This window comes from Elephas maximus, chromosome 13 (assembly GCF_024166365.1).
Source record: "Elephas maximus indicus isolate mEleMax1 chromosome 13, mEleMax1 primary haplotype, whole genome shotgun sequence".
NCBI classification, from domain to species: Eukaryota; Metazoa; Chordata; class Mammalia; order Proboscidea; family Elephantidae; genus Elephas; species Elephas maximus.
The window spans coordinates 79,015,252-79,038,449 of NC_064831.1; the positions used below are offsets into that span (position 1 = coordinate 79,015,252).

General features: G+C 38.1%; 1 protein-coding gene across 4 annotated transcripts in view; it reads right to left on the bottom strand.

The window, feature by feature from the left end:
* The window catches only part of AGBL1 (AGBL carboxypeptidase 1), a 1,130,253-nt gene that overhangs the window by 22,748 nt on the left and 1,084,307 nt on the right, over positions 1–23,198 (bottom strand). Inside the window, exon 23 of one of the 4 annotated variants that reach the window (XM_049905904.1) lies at positions 15,936–15,961. The exons of the other annotated variants lie outside the window; for them this stretch is intronic. Within the exon in view, the coding sequence (XP_049761861.1) occupies positions 15,937–15,961 (25 nt within the window). The 3' untranslated portion in view covers position 15,936. Of the gene's footprint in view, positions 1–15,935; positions 15,962–23,198 lie in introns of those variants that run through there. 4 annotated transcript variants of the gene reach the window in all.

Consider the following 23,198-nt stretch of genomic DNA (forward strand, 5'->3'; position numbering starts at 1 on the left):
GGAGCGTAAAATGAAACAACTATAGTAGAAAACCATTAGGTAGTTTCTTATAAAGTTAAAAATAATCATGCAACCCAGCCACCCTATTCCTAGGTATTAGCCAAACCAAAAACAAACAAACAAAAAAACCGAATCCTTTTCATCAAGTTGATTCCAAATCACAGTGACTCTACAGGTCAGAGTAGAACTGTCCCAAAGGGTTTCCAAGGAGCAGCTGGTGAATTCGAACCTTTTGGTTAGCGGCCAAGCTCTTAACCACTGCACCACCAGGAGGACTTGAAATAGACGTCCACATGAAGACTTGCCCACGAATGTTCATAGCAGTTTTAACCACAATAGACAAAAACTGGACGCACTCCAGATGTCCATCACCAACTGAATGGATGATACGACGTAGTACAGGTAGTCCCAGACTTATGATATATTCAAGTTATGACAAACTGCACTTATGATCACCTGTTTTTACAGTGAAAGGATTAGCTGAAGTTTTTTCTAAACTAAATCAGCAGCTTTAGTTGCTTGACAACATGGACCCAAATGATAATCACTTTGCTGAAGTCAGTAGGCATATTTGAGAAGCAGTGAGATTATTACTGTGAAATATATGAAGAAGAAAAAAAAGGACCATACAGACAACTCTCACTAATTTTCTGACTAGAAACACTGTCCCCATCCCCAGGGATAGTCCAGGTGATCCAGAACCTTCCACAGTGGAATTATTACCACAACTGACAAAATGTCGGTGTCGCCCAACTCTTCTTCATCATCAGAGTAGATTTTTATGATTTGTGTATTTTTTAATGAATTTATCTATGTATTAAAATATATCTGAAAGTTTATGTATAATCTTTGCAACTCCCAAAGACAAATAAAGATCAGATTTATAAAGATGCTGATAATAAAAATTAATAATAATGAAAATTAAAATTAAAAAAAAGAGGTATTTGACTAACATCAGAACCAACTTTGATGGAGTAGTCGGAATGGATCCCCATTGTTTAAGTCGAGTACTACCTGTATATCCATGGCATGGAATACTACCGAAAAATAATAAGAAATAAACTACTGGAACACACGGCAACATAGATGAATCTCAATTTTATTATGCCAAATGAAAGAAGATAAAAAAGAATACAGACTGTATGTTTCTATTTATAAAAAAGTTTTCTAGAAAACATAAACTAATCTATTTTGACAGAAGGTAGATCAGCAGTTGCCTGGGGTCAGCCAGGGGTGGAGGTAGGGGTGGATTGCAAAGGGAAATGTAAAAATACTTTTGGCATGATGAAAATGTTCTGTGTTTTTATTGTGGTGGTGGTTTCAGAGGGACATGCGTCTCATAAAGCTCATCAAATTATACACTTACAATGCACGCTGTTTGTTGAATATAAATTATACCACAATAAGTTTAAAACAAATGACCACATTAAGAAAATGAAAAGGGAAGCCACTGATTTTGAGAAAAAATTATATATATATAGTCATGTGTAGCTAAACATCCACGATACTTTCTGTGAAACAGTATGTTATGAGGATGTTATGTGATTTGGACGTTGTGCTAACACCACATGGTTATGGACTGAATCACATCCATTCAGGTAAAGTCCTACTGTATATACACCCATGGTCCCATAAGGTTATACAGTGCTGGGAGGAGGAGGAGTCTGTGACCCTGGCCCTACAAGAACAAGGGAAGGTGAAAGGCTCTCAGAGAAGGGGGAGGGAGGGTAGTGAAGTGAAGAGGTGGCTGGCTAGGCCCATGCTTGATCAAGCTGGGAGACAAGGGTTAGGGATCCTGAAGGAGGCAAGAACATATATAATATGGTGGTCGCACAATGCCCCAATAACTTAACATCCCATTTCCAAGAAAGTATGGTGGAAGTTAAGCCCTCATTCCTGCATGGGATGGGGCCTCAGGCTTCTCCAGCTCCCGGTTCTGTATAAACTTATGGGACTCGACACATACGCGGTTGGACATTGCCCAAACTGATGTTATGCGTCACATGGCTGTGTGTGTGTGTATATATACACACACACACACACACATATCTGATATAGGTCTTGTATACAGAATATATGAAGGGCATTTGTAACTCAATAATAAAAAGACAAGCAACCTAATTTTAAAAAAGAGAGAAACAAAAGATGTAAATAGACTCTTTTCAGAGAAGATAGATGAATGACTAACAAGCACATGAAAAGATGCTCAACATCATTAGTCATCAAGGAATGCAAATTAAAACACAGTAGTTAAAATTGAAAAAAAAAAAACTAAACTAAACCTACCTACGGGATATGGATTAGGTGAAGCATTCATACATTTATGGTGGAAATGTAACATGGTACAAACACTTTGAAAATGTGAAGTTAAACATATAGTTACCATTTCCATGGTTATCATTGAGATAGAGCATCCTTTTATATGTATTGCTTCCCTAGGTACCAACCCAAGAGAAATAAAAGAATATGCCCATGCAAAGAATATGTCCACATCTGTACATAGATATAGTGGCTATATTAATGATAGATTATAAAAGGAGAGACAATGTAAATGTACAGCAACAGAAGAGTGGGTATGTGAATCATGGTATATTCATATACACACTTGCCTCACTTATCGACATGGTTAGGTTCCAAAGACCAGGCTGTTATGTGAAAACAGGCATTATGTGAAAACAGTGGATGACTACATCATTGCATAACTGCCAAATTACATCATTATGTAACTGCCAAACCACTAAGAATCACGACACAGCCAAGTTGACATATTGCCTTAACCATCACAGCCAGAGAGTTACTCTCGCCTCACATCTCAGCATTTGTTACTATCAGACATACATCATTACGGCACAAAATAGTCAGATAGTAGATTTTTTTACTATCGTAAATGCAAAATGTCAGATAATGAGTTGATAAGTGAGGAGTAGGTGTAGTGGACTACCACTCAGAACTGAAAAGGAACTACTTGCTTATGGACATAACAACATGAATAAATACCAAAAACATCACATTAGCAGAAGAAGCCAGAGACATAGAGTACTTACATATAATGTAAGATTATACTTGTACGAAATTCCAGAACACTCCAGAACACTAACGTACAGTGACAGATAGCTTATATTGGTTGTTTAGGGCTGGGAGCTAGGAGTGAGGACTATTGAATGCAAAGGGGCATAAGGAAACATTTGGGCGTAATGGACATGTTCTATATATTGAGTGAGGGTAGATAGATGATAAAAAAAAATATGTGTATATACATATATGGATAGATATGTAGACATATATATGTTTGCCAAAATGTATCAAGCTGTACACTTAAAATGTGCATATTTTTTATTGTATACAGTTAATAACATTCAGAAGAGCTGTTACCACTGTCAGGAAAGGAAGAAAGGGGCATCCAGGGGGAGTCTAGGTATTAGTGATATGTCATTCCTTCAGGTGGGTGTTAGGTACAAGTTTATGTTTTATTGTATTTTATACCATACACACACACACACACACACACACACATCCAATCTTTATTCTTTGCATGACTAAAATATTTCATAAAAAATAGATAAGCTATGGTCTGGGAGAAGATAGTGGCTGTGCATACCACTGAAGAAGATTAATGTACTGCCTGTATTAAAAAAATGTGCAAATCCATCAGAAAAGATAAACAACCCCCTAAAGCTGGACAAGATATATGAATAGGCAATTCACAAAGGGGGAAATATGAATGATCAATATACATATAAAAAGATGCTCAACCTCAATAATGATCATGGAATCTGTATTCAAACCATAAAAAGCCACCAATTATCACCACCAGTGAATCACTAATAAAAAGGTGTGGTAGTAGCAAATTCTGATACAAATTGGTAGAAACACCTTGAAGAGCAAACTGGGAATCAAGCTAAAAATGGGCATATTCTGACCTAGCAAAACTCTCCTGAAGGTATGCAAGATTATGTACAAAATGATGGTATTAGCAAGGTTTATCATAGCAAAAAACAAAAACAAGCTAAACGCCTATTAACAAGAGAATAGATCAATACATTGTACAGTATTGATATAATGAACTACTATAAAACAGTAAAGCAGATATCAATATGTCTGAATTTCAAAGCATAATGTTGGGTGAAAATATATGTCTATAATTATGGTATTTATATGAATTCTGAAATTTGAAAAATGCAAATTTTAAACATTTAAAACCATTTGGTTGACTATTACATACCTATCTTATGGAATGTAAAGAAATTCTTAGCGTCCCGTTTAAGAGAGTAGCTTTTTCCAGCTGGGGAGGACATTAGAAGGAATGTGATCAGGTTGAGGTACACAGGGGACTTCAATCTTTTGATGATAATTATTTCTCAGATTCATTAATGATGATAGGCTGATGTTACTACTACAACCTCTAAGGCGTATTCATATCATGGGTTCAGCTTAATCCTCCTCTGGCGAGATCCTTTTTATATTTTTAGAACTAAACCCCAAGAGGGAGAAGCCTGAGACAACCTCGCTTTACGATAATTTGTGCGAGCTCGAATAGAATCATTTTGAAGCTCATGCATAAAATTTAGCTTCTTTTTTTTGTGTGTGTACTTTTTTGTTTACTTGTGCAAATAGGCATCTTTAATCACATTTTTTCACCCACTTTTCCTATTCTTTACTTAAAGGCCAGCGATATTTTCTTGATCAGAGATATTTTGTAATTAAATACTTCCTTTTTCCTAGGGTGTCTTGTGCTCTTGTATAATTCTACCGATGACCAATGTAGAATTTCAATTTCAGTCTGTAAGTATCTTTTTGGAAAATAGACTTTCTTATTGCTTTAAAAAGTTTGGGATATTGGTGATTTTCTTTTGGTGATTTGGTGGAAAGTCATCTGAGAAACTTTAGGGTTCTCTGCTTTTAACTGCTGACAAAAAGTGGGATTTTTGTATACCAGATAAAATGAAGACATGAAAAATGTGTCTACAGAAGTTAACAGTAAGTGGGGTCTTCTTTGTGTGTTGGAAAGTAGTTTTAATGTAAGAGGATATATTTACAAACAAGTCTGTTTTATTTCAAAGGAATTTGAGAAGAAAATTCAATGTGAGACTAAAACAACAGCAAGGTTAATCTGGAGCTTTGTTCTTATGCTAATCAAAGCAGGTACTCCATTTAATAGAGTTCTCACACAAATGTTAAAAATGTTCATTACGTGAGTCTTCATTATATTGTTATTTATATATTTGGTCTGTCTTACATATTTCACAATTATTTAAAATAATAATTATAGGAAGCAAAACAAGTGAAGGAAATGGACATGAGGGGAGTTGCCTGGTCCCAGTGGATAAAGATCTGCTTCAACTCTATGCCTTTCCTGTCATAACTCAGCACAGGTGGCTTTAAAAGACTAATGATTTGGAAAGGTAACAGTTACCTTGTTGTCCCAAGCAAAGTTCAGATTTCCTGGGCGTAGGAGCTGGTCTTAACAGAAAGCAGGTCTGGTGTGGAAGTCTTTAAGAAACAAAGTATTAAATCGAGCAAAAACGATCATTTCAAATTCACAAAAAGTACATCCATACTAAAAGTTTCAACAGTCTCCTATGTTTATGTGTCTAACAATACAGAGTCAAAATATATGTCATAACTATATCAAGAATTTTTACAGGTCACAGAGAGGAACACTAAGGAGATACATGGACAAATGTCATGACCAAAATACTCGTAAAATAAACACAAAGAGCTGAAAAATATATAAAAAGTGTTAAATTTTGTTTGTGCTTAAAGAAATACAAGCTGAGCAAGATGGTTTCCTTATCCATCAAACAGGCAAAGGTTAAAAAAGTGAAAACAGTGCTACATAGTGTTCAGTAAAAATGGCACCTTCCAGGTCCAGTAAAAATGGCACCCTCCAGGGTCAGTAAAAATGGCACCCTCCAATGCAGTAAGAATTGATCAAACTTTGCCAGAAAACATATTGATAAAATATATTAATAGTCTTAAAATAGTCATGTGTTCTGATCGAGTAATTAATGTTCCGAAATATAGCCTAAGAAGATAGGAAGGCAGGTCTACAGAAGTTTATAAGAGAAAAAATTTAAAGCATTATTTATAATCCTTAAAATTTAGATAAAGGTTATATGTTTATCAGATTTATGTTATCATTTTTTTTTAAATAAAGTAATATTAACGGTTTTATGGGTTGAGTTGTGTGTGTTAAAGTCCTGGCCCCTATTCCTGTAAATAGGATCCTGTTTGGATATAGAGTTTCTTTGATAGATTAATTAGGTCATACCCAAATAGCATGAGTTCTAGATCTAACACTTCTGAGTTATAAAAAGAGCAGAATGAGCACAAAGACACACACCCAGAGGAAGACAGATGCCACGTGAGGGTCATCTGCCAACCAAGGAACGCCAATGAGCCAGAGATGCCCAAGGCTACTGACAAAGAAAGAATCAACAGAGCCACGACCTTCATTTGGACTTTTAGCCCCCAAAACTGTGAGAAAATCAATTTTTGTTCTTTAAAGGCACGGAGCTGTGGTCCTTGTGTTGCTGAAACACTAGAAACTAAGACAAATAGCAGGGGGAGTAAGGCAGAAATCACGGTATTTAGCGAATGAAGCATGTTGCAAGATCCTGCGTTGATTATGATGTCAGTGTCTGATTAATAAGGGAGGCATTCTTTTCTAAACAAATCACTTTACTATCTCTGCGTCATCCCACAATTTAGGAGAGAAGTTTCTGGCCTCAGAAGAGAAATGGAAGCTGGTTTTGAAATATCACTGTCAGAGGGTTAGGTTTCAGGGAAAGAAGCTTTAGCTAGATTTTCTGGATCATTTCCCCTTCCCAATATTTGCAGCCCCTTTGCAGTGTCAACCTTACTTTAACGTGCTTATACACAGTGGCCTTTGCTATTTTCTTTTCTCTTGTGGGTTTTTTGTTTGTTTTTGTTTTTTGCCCCAGGTGGCAAAATCTCCCATTCATGGCCCATTACATAAAGTTAAAAGCATGATAACGCAGAAAAAAAGCAACCGGCATGTCACTTTCACTTTTGGCTACCCCTTATAGACAGAGGGTTACATTCGTATCAACCAACACCTGAAAGGATCTTGCCTAAAATTCCACTTCTGGTTTAAAACTGGTATCCGATGACTGAGTTGAATTGTTCTAAGGGAGTATAGTGTTCAGAATGTAGGGTGAAAACAGGTAGGATATTAAGGATTTCTTTCCTTTAAGAAGCCTCTTCCTGGACTTCTATCCCAGTAATCGCTCAAATCTTTTTGCAGGTATGGAATTAGGGAGGAGCCCTGGTGATGCAGTGGTTAAAGCGATCAACTGCTAACTGAAAGTTTGGTGGTTCAAAAACACCACCACCGTTCTGGGGGAGAAAGATGTGGCAGTCCGCTTTTGTACAGATTCACAGCCTCATAAATCCTAAGGGTCACTATGAGTTGGAATGGACTAGATGGCCGGGGGTTTGGTTTGGGTTTGGGGGCAATTAGGGACGAGGAAGAGGAAATAAAGTGAGAAATTGCTCTCAGCTGTCAAAAAATCCCTTAATGAATCCTAACAAAAATCCCTTTGTGGGGGTTTCTATTGGCATGAGGTAGGGGAGGGGAAAGAAGGAGCATGGGTGGAAGGGGTATAGGGGGCGTCCTTCAGTCCTTGGCTGTAATACCATTTCAAGTTCTTTAACAAAGTGCCAGCATGTTGCTTTGAATTACTAGCTCACTTACTTGTGTGTTTTTGAATAATTGTGAGAAAATAATTATTCTAAAATTGTATCATATGGCAAAAGTAGTAAAATGGCTTTGTAATTTAGGAAATTGGGGTAAAATGCATGAAAGTTCAATACTTACGGATACTCACTGGCTTTATAATCATAGAAACTCAGAGTATTATGTTAAAAATAAAGTACACCTGTACTTATGTTTGATTTTGAACACTACCCTGCATTTTCTATGTTGCCATACGGATTTTTCTTAAAGAGATGCTTATTCTTCATGGTTTATATTTTCATTGCTCAAGATGGACATGTCTTTAACATTTTCAGAGTCAAAGGCTGAGTGGCAAAAATTTATAGAAATTGTTTGGTCTTAAGGACCGGTTAGATAAAAGTAGCACCGGGCATTACAAGCAGGAATTTATTTTTCACATTGTGTCATGCCAGTGAATAAAATAAAACTTTCCTGCAGCTGGTGCCTGCGCCAATTCCAGAACACCGACACATTAGTATTTTCCCTCAGTTTGAGTTTGAATTCGAAAAGCAAAAACTCACCAGATGATTTCTGTCAGGTGTATAACTTAATTCCCTTGCCCTTTGCCTCTTATGGATTCTTTACTTGGCCTGTTGGTCTAAGTTCAGATTTGTTTCCAAGAAGAACATAGGCTGAAAACTGGAAATTAACAGGCCCAGTGTCCTTGCCAGTCTGAGAGGCCTCATTATTGTTTGTCCTTTAGGTGAATGGGAAAACAGGGAAGCTTCCTGAATCACAGTGTAGCCCTAAAGGTGCTGTTCTGCAAATGGCAGTCCCAGTGACCACTTTTTCAGTCCTTCACCCTTTTTTTCACCTGGGATCTATTCTTGGAGCTTAATTCCTGCTTTGGTCTGTACTTTGATCCTAGTTCAGTAGCTTTTCTGATTTACCAAAAAACAAACAACAACAACAAAGATGTTACCTTCAAGTTGCTTCTGACTCATAGTCACTCCATGTGTTACAGAGTAGAACTGGGCTCTATAGAGTTTCTTGGCTGTAATCTTTATGGAAGCAGATTGCCAGGCATTTCTTCCTTGGTACTGCTGGGTAGGTTTGAACCACCAACCTTTATGTTAGTAGTTGAGCATAAACCGTTTGCACTGCCCAGGGGCCTTTCTGGTTTACCAGCCTTTTTTTCAGTAGTAGTTCTTGTATTATCTCACCCTAGGATCTAATCCTGCCCTTCAGCCCTCCACCTCCTAATCAGGCTCTGCCGCTCTAAGATGCCTCCCCAAGTTGCTTTTTTGCCTGAATGGTTGGCCTGTCTCCTTCTAGGATTTGTGGGTGTTTTCTATCGCGTCCCCTTGTGACAATTAAAGTGTCCGTATCACAACCGAAATTTACAATCCCTTTGTTCTTGCTGGTCATTTCAGTTGACACCTACTACCTGCCCCACCCTAGGGAAGACGTACCCCCAGTCTCAGAACTGCTGGCCCTTTCTTTAGCCTTATGCCAAGTCTGCCTAAGGCATTTCAGACAAGAAAACTTTCTCCTCAGTGTTAGCCTGTACATAAGGCAAACAGTCGATAGTGGTTTGGTAATAGCATCTAAATTTGGCTAATGGGATTTCTCATAACCAAACTAAACCAAACCAAACCAAACCAAACCCATTGCCGTCGAGTCGACTCCGACTCAAAACGACACTACAGGACGGAGTAGAACTGCCCCATAGGGTTTCCAAGGAGCAGCTGATGGATTCGAACTGCCGACTTTTGGTTAGCAGCCGTAGCTCATAGACATTCTTAATTCATCAGAAAAGTTAACATGAATTTTAAAATAATTGTGCTTTCTTTTAGAAAAATTATTTTGTAAAAAGAGATTACATATTGAAAGATGAAGTATGGTAGCTTCAGAAAATCATTTTGATGAGATTTAATAACTATTCCTTAATTTAAAATTTTCTTATTAAATCAGAATTCTTCTAAATCATGATAAAGAATATATACCTGGGGATCCAAACCACATTTAACAAAGAAGCAATAGAAGTATTCACCTTAAATTTGAAAATTAAAATATATTTGCTCACTTATTAATCAGAATCAATTTGAAAGTTCTTAAGTATGCAGTAAAATAAGAAAATAATATCAGAAATAGCCATAGAAAAAGAGGATACAAATTCATAATCTTCTCAAAATAAGGTCCACTAGAACTAATTGAGTTAAGTAAATAATTACAAATTAAATTCATAGACCACAAAAATTGTCATCTTCGTAACATCCAGTTAGAGAAAAACGCTGATGCCAGAAATATCATTCATAATAGTAACAACAAAGATAAAATGCTTAGGGGTGAGCTTGACAAATGAACATGTAGAGGCTAAGAATGAAAATGAAAAGCTTCACCGAGACATAAAAACAAAGGAAGACTTGAATAAAGGGGTGACAATAATCTAAAATTTTAACACAGTGACAATTTCCATGAAACTTGATAAATTATCTTTTTAATCTATACAACTGAATATATGATAATAGCAAAAAAAATAGTCTTTAAGAAATGAGAAGGAATTAAGAGGAACTTACTTCAGAACTTACTTCATTTTACAACACGTCATAATATTACATTAATAAAAATAGGTTTCTAGCATTAGAACAACAGGTATAGAAAACTCAATAGCAAACAAATATATATAAGAATCTGTTATGTGTTAGGAACGGCATATCAAAAAAAGGATGAATTCTGGTGTAAGTACTATTTGAAGGAAAACTGAAACACTATTTAGAAAAATAAGTTCTCTACCTCATAACTCTAACAACAGAAATATAAAATCTTTATTGAGATGTAAAACACACACACAGTCTTATCTAGTGCTGCTATAACAGAAGTACCACAAATGGGTAACTTCAACAAGCAGAAATTGATTTTCTCACAGTTTAAACCAAAACCAGACCCATTGCTGTCGAGTCAATCCTTACTCATAGCGACCCTGTAGGACAGAGTAGACCTGCCCCATAGAGTTCTCAAGGAGCACCTGGTGGATTCGAACTGCCAACCTTTTGGTTAGCAGGTGTAGCACTTCACTACTACGCCACCAGGGTTTCCTTTCACAGTTTAGGAGGCTAGAAGTCCAAATTCAGGATGCCAGCTCCAGAGGAAGTCTTTTTCTCTCTCTCTGCTCTGGAGGAAGGTCCTTGACTCTTCTGAGCTTCTGCTCCTGGGCAATCTTCGTGTGGCTTGGTATCTGTCATCCTCCACCTCTACTTCTGAGCTTGTTTGTTTAATCTCTTTTATATCTCAAAAAGGATTGACTCAAGGCACATCCTACACTAATGCCATCTCATTAACATAACAAAGACAATTTGTTATTTCCAAATGGGATTACCACATAACCACATGCGTAGAGGTTATGATTTGGAGGACACGATTCAACCCATAATACACACATATGCACACTTACCATAAAATACTGGAACAAAAAAAATGAATAGAGATGTAACTTTTGATATATTAAAATTTGTTTCTGCACAGCAAGCCAATCAATAAAAATTAAAAGGCAGAAAAGAAATTGAGAAAACACAATATGTTCCAAACATAGTTTAAGCATCCTTAATACATATATCCATATATACATGAAGAAGAACTTGGCGTCAGTGTTAGAGGAAGACTCATTAGCAGCCTGTGATATGCAGATGGCACACCTTGCTTGTTGAAAGTGAAGAGGACTTGAAGCACTTACTGATGAAGATCAAAGACTACAGCCTTCAGTATTGATTGCACCTCAACATTAAGAAAACAAAAATCCTCACAACTGGACCAATAAGCAATATCATGATAAAGGAGAAAAGATTGAAGTTGTTAAAGATTTCACTTTACTTGGATCTGAAATCAATGTTCATGGAAGCAGCAGTCAAGAAATCAAACGACGTATTGCTTGGGCAATGCTGCTGCAAAAGACCTCTTTAAAGTGTTAAGAAGACAAAGATGTCACTTGAAGGACTAAGATGAGCCTGACCCAAGCCATGGTATTCTCAATAGCCTTATACGCATGCGAAAGCTGGACAATGAACAAGGAAGACCAAAAAAGAATTGATGCCTTTGAATTATGGTGTTGGTAAAGAATATCGAATATACCATGGACTGTCAGAAGAACGAACAAATCTGTCTTGGAAGAAGTACAGCCAGAATCCTTCTTAGAAGTGAGGATGAAAAGACTTAGTCTCATGTACTTTAGATATGTAATTAGGAGGACCAGACCCTGGGAAGGACATCATGCTTGGTAAAGTAGAAGGTCATCGAAAAAGAGGAAGACCCTCAAGGAGATGGATTGACATGGTGGCTGCAACAGTTGGCTCAAACACAGCAACAATTGTGAGGATGGTACAGGATCAGACAGTGTTTTGCTCTGTTGAGTTGGAACTGACATGGTGGCACCTAACAACAATACATGTATGAAGACTATAACTCACTAGGAAAAATACAAATATCTTGAGCGAGAAAAACTACAGATATATACAAAATATGGACAAGATAAGTTATTTACATACTGGTAAATATATATCCACTACCCGTCTGTCAGTTTCTGGTACTGTGATAGCTTAAGTGTTGTTATGATACTGAAAACTATGCCACTGCTATTTCAAAAACCAGCAGTGTCACCCATGGTAGACAGGTTTCAGCAGGGCTTCCAGACTAAGACATGCTAGGAAGAAAGGCCTGGAGATCTACTTCTGAAAATGTGTAATGAAAACCCTTTGGATTACAACAGAATATTTGAATATTTTAGTGCTAGAAGGTGAGTCCCTGCTAGATTGGAAGACACTCGAAATATACAGTGGCCACAACAATGAACGTGAGCATACCAATGACCGCGAAGACGGCATAGGACCAGGGAAGGTTTTGCTATGTTGTACACGGGGTTGCCATGTGTTGGAGTTGACTCAACAGCAACTAGTAACAAGGAACATAAGTTTAAATATATGTGTATAAATTCAACAAGTACTTGCAAAATATGAACACAATAAAATATATTTACAACCTGGTAAATTTGGAGTATGCATGAAAATATTCGGCCAAGTAATTTTACATTTAGATATTTATACTAAAATACACATTTATATAAAATTAGCAAAACAGCTGTTCATTCCAGCAATGTTTATAATAAAATATTAAAAACAATCTAAATATCAACAAAAAGCTATTAGGTAAATAAATTAGGGTATTTGGGAAAAAACAAACACAATGCTACTTAGTCATTAAAAATGATTTGAGTATAGAACATTTAATGACATGAAAAATGTTCATGATATGTTATTAAGTTAAAAAAACAAGGCTATGCAAAATACATGCCCAACAACCCAAAATTAGACATATATTTAAGCATTCAGCTGCTAGCTGAAAAGTCAGAGGTTCGAACCCACTGACAGCTCCGTGGGAGACAAGACCTGGCTATCTGCTCCTGTAAAGACTACAGCCCAGGAAACCTTATGGGACAGTTCTAACGTATTGGACCACTAAAAGTCAGAACTGACTCAAAAGTACACAACAACAACATATATACAAACTCACATATATATACTACATTTATGCACTACATATATATGTGTATATATGTATATATACATAGATTAATGGAAGAGATTATAGCAAATTAAATAATACATTTTGCTAATAAATTAATAAGTAAAATAACAAATAAGCATTAAGAAATTAAATTATAATAAATTGTTTCTTTGTAATAGAAATTAAAATCTTTTTGTCTTATTTATACACTAGTATTATGAATTTTTATATTGAATGTGTGTAATATAAGAAAATAGATTTTAATATTTACTCAGTTATTCATTCAGCAATTATTATTGACGTTTTGTTAGGTACTGAATAAAACCACCTCTCTCATAATTTCAAACAGTTTGACCATTCAGGGAAAGCACTAATAATGTGCTCTTGGGATCTTACAATTGGGACTCAGAGAATGTTTTCCTGAGGCTGAGTCTGAGGTTAACTAACAACCGAAAAACAAATTAAGTCTGACTCAACGGTAACCCCATGTGTGTCAGAGTAGAACTGTGCTCCATAGGGTTTTCAATGGATGATCTTTTGGAAGTAGATGGCAAGGATTTTCTTCTAAGGTATCTTTGGGTGGACTTGAACCTCCAACCTTTTGGTGAACAGCGGAGCACATTAACCATTTGTACTACCTAAACCAAAACCAAACCTGTTGCCATTGAGTCAATTCCAACTCATAGTGACCCTATAGGACAAAGTAGATCTGCCCCATAGGGTTTCCAAGGAATGATTGGTGGATTTGAACTGCCAACCCTTGGGTTAGCAGCCAAGTTCTTAACCACTGCACCACCAGGGCTCTACCTAGGGACTCCCAACTAAGCAAAGAGGTAAAGAAAGAGAGTCTGAGGCAGTGAGGATGTCATTTGCAAAGGCCCTTTGTGGCGGGAGGGAACCTGGTGCATGAGAACTGGAAAAACATTGCTGATACAACTGCAGAACGATGAGCAAAGAGGGTGAGGTATGAACGGAGGCTGGAGATGCACTACATGCGGGAGACCGTGGTGGAGGCTGCTGTACCCTGAGAGCAATGACAGTACGTTGCAGGGTTCTCATCTTACCCTTCCTGTCCAGAGCTCCTTAGCGGGTTATCTTCTTGGCCCTGTCTCCAGAGCTGACAAGAAATGAATACTGGGAGCCCTCCAAGTATCACTTCTTCTAAAGACCTACCTCTTCTTTCCTTGCAAAAACTCCCTAACACCATGGAAAGGCCCCAATTTTCCCACAAAATTTATGATTTCAGATCCCTGCTTAGGTAGTACAAAATAATTACCCAGAAGTATGATTTCTGTTCTCAACTCACTCTAACCAAAAGACAGTAATTTCCACCCATGTTCCCAAGCAATTTTCTTGGGATTATATCTGTGATCTGGCCCTGAGTGAAAAAAAATTATATATATATATATATGATACTTATTATTGTCTATTATTACTCTTGTCCCTTTTCTCTGTTCTGATACTTTGGGGAGGGGCAGAAAAATAATATGTAAATATTCATGGCACCCGTGGCTCCATTCCTGGCACGTTACAGAAATTTTCAAAGCATTAAGAACCCTGGGAGGTAGGCAGATTCTATGATTCCAATTTTTAATGAGGGAAGAGTCAGAGATGTAAAGTGAATTGCTGAAAGGCAAACCTGGGAGAGCTAGGTCTCTTGACGCTTGAGTGCATTAAGCGCAAAGATCCTTCCTCCTTCTCCCTGGAGAAGTGTGTCGTTGAGTGAAGGTGTTAGGTTGTTGGGGCCATGCCAGTGTAATTCACTTGGCACAGTACTTTGCCTGGCATTATGCCATTTTAGGTGCCTGACACCTGCGTTTCGATGATTGACTGTGCTTGGCCAACCTGACACAAGAAGGCTTGGGAGGAACTAGTTCCCTGAAGAAGCAAGTAGACTTCCTGACACTGAGTGCCTTAGAAATGACATGAAGTCAGTTGAAATTGCTACCATAGTTAGAACGTCCTTTTGAGCAATTATATGTAAAATAGATTTCACACCATCAAAAAGCATCACATGTTGAGGGTATAGCAACTAAGAGTAGTTGATTAAGTCACAAAAGCAAGTTTCTGTCTCATATAAAATCATTAGGGACATGATGCTGTTTGCGTGTCACCGTATTCTCTGTGTGGCGTTTTAATGTCACTTGAGTTATAAAGAAAGAATAATGATAACAGCTAATTTACACTCTGTGCTAACTAATGGAACGACTAAGAATATCTCATCACTTCATTTTATCTTTACAACAAGCAGACAGCATGGTTAACGTGGGCTATTATTACTACTTCCCAAGGGCCGCAACTTAGTCTCACAGAGGTTTTTAAATTCACTCTTTAAAAAATTATTCCTGTTTCACAAGTGCCGAAATTGAGTCTTAGAGAGGTTTAGAAATTCACCAGAGGTCACGCAGCCAGAAAGTGGGAGAGTCTGGTTTGTCCAATACAAATTCTTCGCTTGTAACTGCCCAGCTCTGCTGCTTATGCCGAGGTAATAATGAAAGGAACGGATGGCTACTCTAGAAAGTTGGCTCTGAAGGGGGTTTATTGAAACGCTGGATCTACCACTGTCAGAAGAAGAAAATAAATAAATAAAAGAATCAGAAATTATTTCCTGGGATTGTGCAAAACCAAGTTTCAAGGAAATTAAAATAATTAGAATGGCAATCTATTAAGAAATCTAACTTTTGTAAAACAGAACACTTACATTAGCATGATTGCTGCATTCTCTCCCTGTAGGGAAAAGGGAGACAAACAAATACGTAAATATTTGGTGATCATGAAATCAGATGAATACAAATGAGTTTTATAATTCATATATTTAATGGCATCTGGCCAAAAGCTCTATGCATCCACGTATAAAATGAGGATAGCTTTGACAATAACATCTGTATGATAAAAGTACATCAGTCCAGACTCCCTATTTAAAATCAGATCTTATAAATTTAATAATTTTAGTAAATAAAAATGTTCAATTAAAATAAGTATCATTATCTCCAGTAGATAAGTCATTATCTATGACTGGATCGAGTTCAAGTCTTGGTCCGGAATGCCACCAAAAGATGCCACCTCCCTGTGGGAGTTGCCAGAATTTTACCTCTTAGGCATGTGTTTAGCCAACTCAGGCTACTTCAAGGATGCTAAATATTGTACCTTTGAAACTTCTTTCTACTTCTCCTCTCCCCAGATCAGTAATGTATGATAGAGTAGGCGAATGGGGTTCACAGAATGATAATCATCAATTCACAATGGCGTTATAATGCACTGTGTTGAGAAGGAATCTGAGGTCTTGTACAAATTGAGTGGAAAGCTATTATGATCAGTTTGTGTAATTGGCCAAAGGGCAGAGAGGAGAGGGCTGGGATGTTTGCAGATATTTGTCATCTCTGACCTAAGATGCAAGTCTAATAACCTAAGTAGTTTATATGATTTAAGTTAGGCAGATAAGAAGAGAGGCCATATACTTAATTTTCTTAGCAACATCCTAGATGTTGAGGTACTAGCAATTCCAATTTTTTCTTTCACCCTTCTCATGTAGTTTAATTAGTGTCTTCTGCTATTTTTTATTAGTCAATTAACAAACAGCCTCCTTACCCACACTGGTGATTTGTAGGAACAGTATAAGTGAGGTAGCATTTAACATTTATGTTAACTGGTGATCCACCATAGATGTTAATGATAGCCTCATCCCAGATCATGGAGCACAACTCCAAATGGAAACATATTCAGAGCAAGGAATAAAAAACATACTTCTCTCGGGCTTGAAGATTTCTGACATTTCTGGGTTTCACCTACATCAAAGTAGGACAGTATATTTCTTCCCAGTTCATGTAGATGGGGACAGAGCCAATAGTTGAAGTGAGCTTTCCTCAGTGGAGGAACTCAGACATTCATCTTATTTTGGTTAGAACTTTCTTGAAGCAGACTTTTTGGTAGCCGATATATCTGGGGGAAGTTTCCCCTAACTTCCCGCCATTGTGCACGTGGAGGCTAAATGTAGTCAGAACACGTGGAATTTTGTGGATTGTTTTGTGATCTTTTACCTACTAGGCTAAGGTATCAGATAATGTTTTCTGTATTACCAAATCAAACTTAAATAGTAGTACAGCTGTTTATAAGATAAACTCAAATTGGAGTATGTTAGACCTCAGTCCAAACCACAACTCCACCACTGTGGCCTTGGGCATGAAGGTTAATATCTTTGAATCTCAGTTTCTGTCTCAATAAATTGGACCTATTTATATAGACCTCACTCAGTTACTATGATAATTGATATAAATAAATTGGACCTATTTATATAGACCTCACTCAGTTACTAGGATAATTGATTTAAAAATGGGATCATATGTTTAATATACATAGTAAAGGGTCTAAAATATAATTGGAGATATATAAATAATAATAATAAATTATAAAACCCTTCAAATGTGATAACCCATTGCCATTGGGTCAATTCCAACTCATGGACATCCTGTGTGTGTCAGAGGAGAACTCTACTCCACAGGGTTTTCAATGGATGTAATCTTATGGAAGTGGGTCACCAGGCTTTTTTTCCACTGCAACGCTGGGTAGATTCAAACCCCAATCTTTTGGTTAGTAGCCGAGTGCAAATATAGAGGTATGCTGCTATTATTAATATTACTGGATTGAGGCAGGACTTTCTCTCCCTCTTTTACCTCCCAACAGCTCAAGAAGTCATTCCGAGGGCTGGGGAGAAGGGAAACACCAAACGTTTCCAGTGGTGCCTGGCCATCACTCCACTCATACCACATTTGAATCACAGAATGAACTACAAAACTTACTGAGTAGACTTTTCGGTTCTCTATGGCTTCCTCTTTGAATCTTATTCGGCTAATTCTGGATGCAACGCCCCCCCCCATAAATCAGCTGTGACCCACCATCCACCATGAGGAACTCCAATGCAACCAGGAAGCTCCGACATTTGGAGTCTGAATAAGCATTTATATTTTCACTGGCTTTTGAAGTTAATTTCTACTTCTCAGTGAGGATGCTCTAGGCCATTTTCTGATTTGGGTAATAGAATGCTGCCTCCTTAAATTCCAACTTCCTTAAATCCCAGCTGCAAGTTCAAAGAGAGAATTTTATTTCATCTCCACTTTCTCCTCCCTTCCATTCCCACACTTACAATATATACAAGAACATATGCATACTCAACCCACCAAGCAACACCCACTAACACACATGCATATTTATCCACATATCTGCACCTACATATACTGATGTACAACCAAAAAAATCCAAACCTGTTGCCATCGAGTCGATTCTGACTCATAGCGATGCTATAGGACAGAGTAGAACTGCCCCATAGAGTTTCCAAGGACCATCCGGTGAATGTGAACTGGCGACCTTTTGGTTAGCAGCCATAGCACTTAACCACTACACCACTAGGGTTTCCATACTGATGTATACATATATGCAAAGTAAAATAAACACATGCCCACAGACACACCCTTTTGTCAATAGTCACATACACACAAGCTTCTGCACAGATGCCCACACACAGCCCTGTCCACATACTTGCATGTACATATACTTAAAAGTAAACATGCAAATAAACATGTATGTCTGGTCTGGCAGATGGCAGCAACCTAAGGATCTGTCCTCTTACCATCTCATTTTCTTTTATCCCATGATTACTAGCTTCAAAGAGAGGGGAGGTAGTGTCTTCCAAAAAATTCAGGGAAAACTTGCCTATCTTTTGAATTAAGTTGGGCCAGAGAACTATCTGAGCAATTATAACGGTGATGGGTAAGAGAGGTGAGAAGAGAGTTGATTGGGTCTGCACTTCCTTATTTATATGCCAAAGCATAGGTGGAAATCAGACTAAATTCCATGACATCGTGAAGGCATGGGAGTAAGATCACTTATCATTTGCTTCCAAGACTATATTCTATAATCCTCTTTGGTCATTTCTATTCCTTATACAGTGTAAGCCATGTAAGCAATCATGCTTTGGGGCAATTGAGTTGATGTTCTGGAATAATCATATTTTTGCTTTGTAGTTTTTTGCATTAAACATTCCATCTGCCCTTTATATCAACTCTATGAGTTTAAAAAAGACTTGTTGCCAGTGAGTCAATTCTGATTCGTAGCCACCTCTTGCATTACAGAGTAGAGCTGTGCTCCACAGGGTTTTCTTGGCTGTAATCTTTACAAAAGCAGATCATCAGGCCTGTCTTCTGTGGTCTGCTGAGTGGGTTTGAACAGCCAATCTTTGGTTAGTAGCCTATAGCAAACCATTTGCACCACACAGGGAACTTTACCCTATGAGATAATTAAAAAAAAAAAAATGCAGTTGAGCCGATTTCGACTTATTGTGACCCTATAGGACAGAGTAGAACTGTTCCATAAGGTTTCCAAGGAGTGGCTGGTGGATTCAAGCTACAGACCCTTTGGTTAGCAGCCGGTGTTTTAACCACTGTGCCACCAGGGCTCCAATTTAGATAATGTTGCTTATCGCTGCCATTATACAAATCTGGCCCTCAAATTTGAACCTCAGAGATTAGTGGTATCTGGAGGGTCGAAGAGAAGGCTGAGATGCCAAATCTTCTTTCTGACTCCAAATCCAGTATTGTTGCCTCTACCCCCAACTGCCTTGAGTGGCCCTTTCTATACACATTCTGGCAGGGAACCTCTTCACCTTTGAAGTTGAGCCATATTACCAGGCCCAGTTCTGCAAAAAAGAGAGCATCATATGTTTTGTTGGAAATGCTTCAGTTCTCCATCTAAATTGAGATTTGGACTTAAGCTCTCTTCGAGTAGTATATACATGGCTCTTTTTCTTCTTTTGGTATTATAAAATAATAGACTTGTCGATATCTTAGCTCTTTATTGTTATTCTAACTGAAAGGGCATTTTCTTGCCATACTTGTGAATAAGACCCAGGTAGGCAAAATGGGAGGCTTTCAATTGATTGCAGGTGGCCTTTAAAACAATTTTGCAAGAAAACGTTTTCATGATTCCTACTGCTACCTTGTGTTGAAAGGTAGCTCTCCTCATGTTGGTATTCCTAGAATCAGAATGGTGGATTCCATTAGAAGAACCAGATCTGTGACAGATGAGGTCCAAAATACCAAGGTACTCAGGATGGATTTGCTTAGATGAGGAGCACAGCCTCTTCTTTTCATTCAAAACCTCTCCTGACAAACTCAAATGGCCTTGTCTTTCCAGCATACAGCTCAATCTGCTGGTCTCCAAGGTAATGGCAATTTTAAATTGGTCTTTGATGTCATACAGGAAAAGAGCAGGAAGGAGCCTTTGTTAGTCAAGGAGCTGCAGAACTGGAGGGTGTTGTGAAGTGTGAGCAGCAAAGAGATGGCTCCACTGTGGTTTCTTGGGCTAGGGTTCAAAGAAAATAGGGGCTTCCCATATTTTCTTTCTTATCATCTTCATTTTCCTTTTGCTTTTTCTCCTTTTTCTTCTCTTTCTCTTTTTCCTTTTCTCCTTTTATATACTTCTTCTCCTTCTCTAGTCTATACATCGTGCCTTGGTTCTAGGGGGACATGTTGTTGTTAGTTGGCATTGAGTCTATTCCGACTCAAGGCAATCCCATGTAATAACATTTCTCGTACCAAAGTTTTAATCTTTATCCATCACCAGCCTGGCTGCTGTGATTCCCTGCCATACCTGAAAGGGATATTGAGAACCCTTGTACTTATTTTCCATGAATCCCAGTCTGCTTCAAGAAGACACAGCAATTGATCTCCTTTCTCTGTTCCTTTGGGTTTTGACAGGTATTTCCTCGATTTCCCAGAATCAAAGGTTTTTATAATGTATAAGTCATATCAGGCCCTTAAAAGACTTCAACTCCCTATCCCCAAAAGCCTTAAGGAACTTCCCCTATGTGCCATCATAGCTATCTGGTATTTATAAACACTTCTTCTCCTTCTGGAAACCCTGGTGGTGTAGTGGTTAAGTGCTACGGCTGCTAACCAAAGGGTCAACAGTTTGAATTTGCCAGGTGCTCCTTGGAAACTCTATGGGGCAGCTCGACTCTGTCCTATAGGGTGGCTATGAGTCGGAATTGACTCGATAGCACTGGATTTGGGTTTGGTTTTTCTCTCCTTCTGCTCCAGCAGGAGCTATTCACTCTATCCCGTGATGCTGTTTATTTCCAGGGTACTCAAATATTGTGCTTCATATCTACCCTGCTGCTTTATTTCCTTGGCAAGTAATTGGTTTATATCCTCATAATTTCCCACTGATGTCATTGACGCCATCTCTTCTCTATGTTACAGATCCCATTTTTTGCATACTTGGCCCATTCTTGACATACTTACTTATCCATTACCTTTATCTAAACCCAAATGAATATGATCATGTCATCCTCGTATTTTTATAAGAATATCTATTGTTGAATTAACCTGGGTTTCATGGACTCAATTTTTTAAAAAATGATCCTACTCTCCTATGCTGGTTACTTCTAGTGTAGAAAACAGTGACTAAGCCAAAATCTGGGCACTTCTGTGAGACTTCCTTGGATGATGTGAGTTTTTTGCTATAACAAGTAAGAGCTGTCTTAACTGATTCTCATACTTAGTAGGTGTTTGTGAGGGAGGGCAGGGGGTTAAGTTAGATCCTTAAGCTCTGTTAGCCAGGATTCACTTGGTTGCAAGTGACAGAAATTGTACTTGGACCAACTGAAGTAGAAAATAACATACTGGAAAAATACTTGAATAGCTTACACAGTCAAGGTAGAGCGAAACTATGCTATCTCGGGCATAGTTTTGGGACCACAGCTATGGAAACCACCAATTCTTGTTTCTGCCCGTTGATGTCATTATCTTAGTCAACTGTTCCCATAGGCTGCTCCTTAGCTCACATCCCAACTACCTTTACCTAAGAAGAAGGGAACTTCTTCTTTTAGTTTTAATTTAAAAATCCTGAGGAGAGACACTGATTCGCCTGGCTTAGGTCATAGACCTACCCCTAAGGCTGAGAATGGCAGGCAGCAGAAAATGTAAGTGTTTATCTTCACCAGGATTACATGGTTGGAGAGGAGGAAAATGAAGTTCCTAAAAGGAGGTGTTGTATTTCTGTCAGAGGGAGAAGGAATTGGAGAGACAAACCTACGTAAGCCATCTACAATAATGAAGCTGAGTCACCAGTTCAAGTTCACAGCCGATTTTCTGCAACATGCTCACTTAGGGATCCTAGGGATCCGCTATGAAGAGAACAGTAGTTCTCAGCCAGGGATGGTTTTGCCCACACATAGAATATTTAACAATGTTGGGAGACATTTTTGGTTGCCATAATCAGTGGGAGGTAGGAAGTTTTACTGGCATCCCTCTTAAGCATCCTGAAATGTGTAATGCAGCCCCCAAAGAATTACCTCGTCCAAGATGTCGGCAGTGCTAAGGTTAAGGAACTCGGGAATAGAGTGCTGATTAAGAGTCCTAGTTTTGTAGTCAGACAAAAAGATAAGAGACAGGGCCAAGTTAATTCCTAATTCTGCCATTCACTAGCTCTTGTGAACTTAATCTCTTTGGATATAACTTCCCTCAACTGTAAAATAAGTAAATTTCCCGGCTCAGATCTTCCATTAGCCTGATTGCTGGCAAAAGGTTTTCTCATTTTCAGTAATTCTAATTCTTTACCTCTGAGTTAGTCATAATTCTTTCTCCAAGATCTCTTATCCCTGGCTCTACAGGTATGAACTCTGATCCCCACCCTTACTGGGTAGTGCTGGGAAGAATCACTAATCCACTTAAAAGCTTCCATCTTCAGAGAACCATTGTTCAGAGAACTGTGGAACACGGGTTCACTAAGGAAGGCCAAACACCAAGCAAAATCCTTTGCCATCAAGTTGATTCGGACTCACAGTGACCCTATAGGACAAAGTAGAACAGCCCCATAGGGCTTCCAAGAAGCAGCTGGTAGATTTGAACTGCAGGCCTTTTGGTTAGCAGCCAAGCTCTTAATCACTGTGCCGCCAGGGCTCCATGAGGAA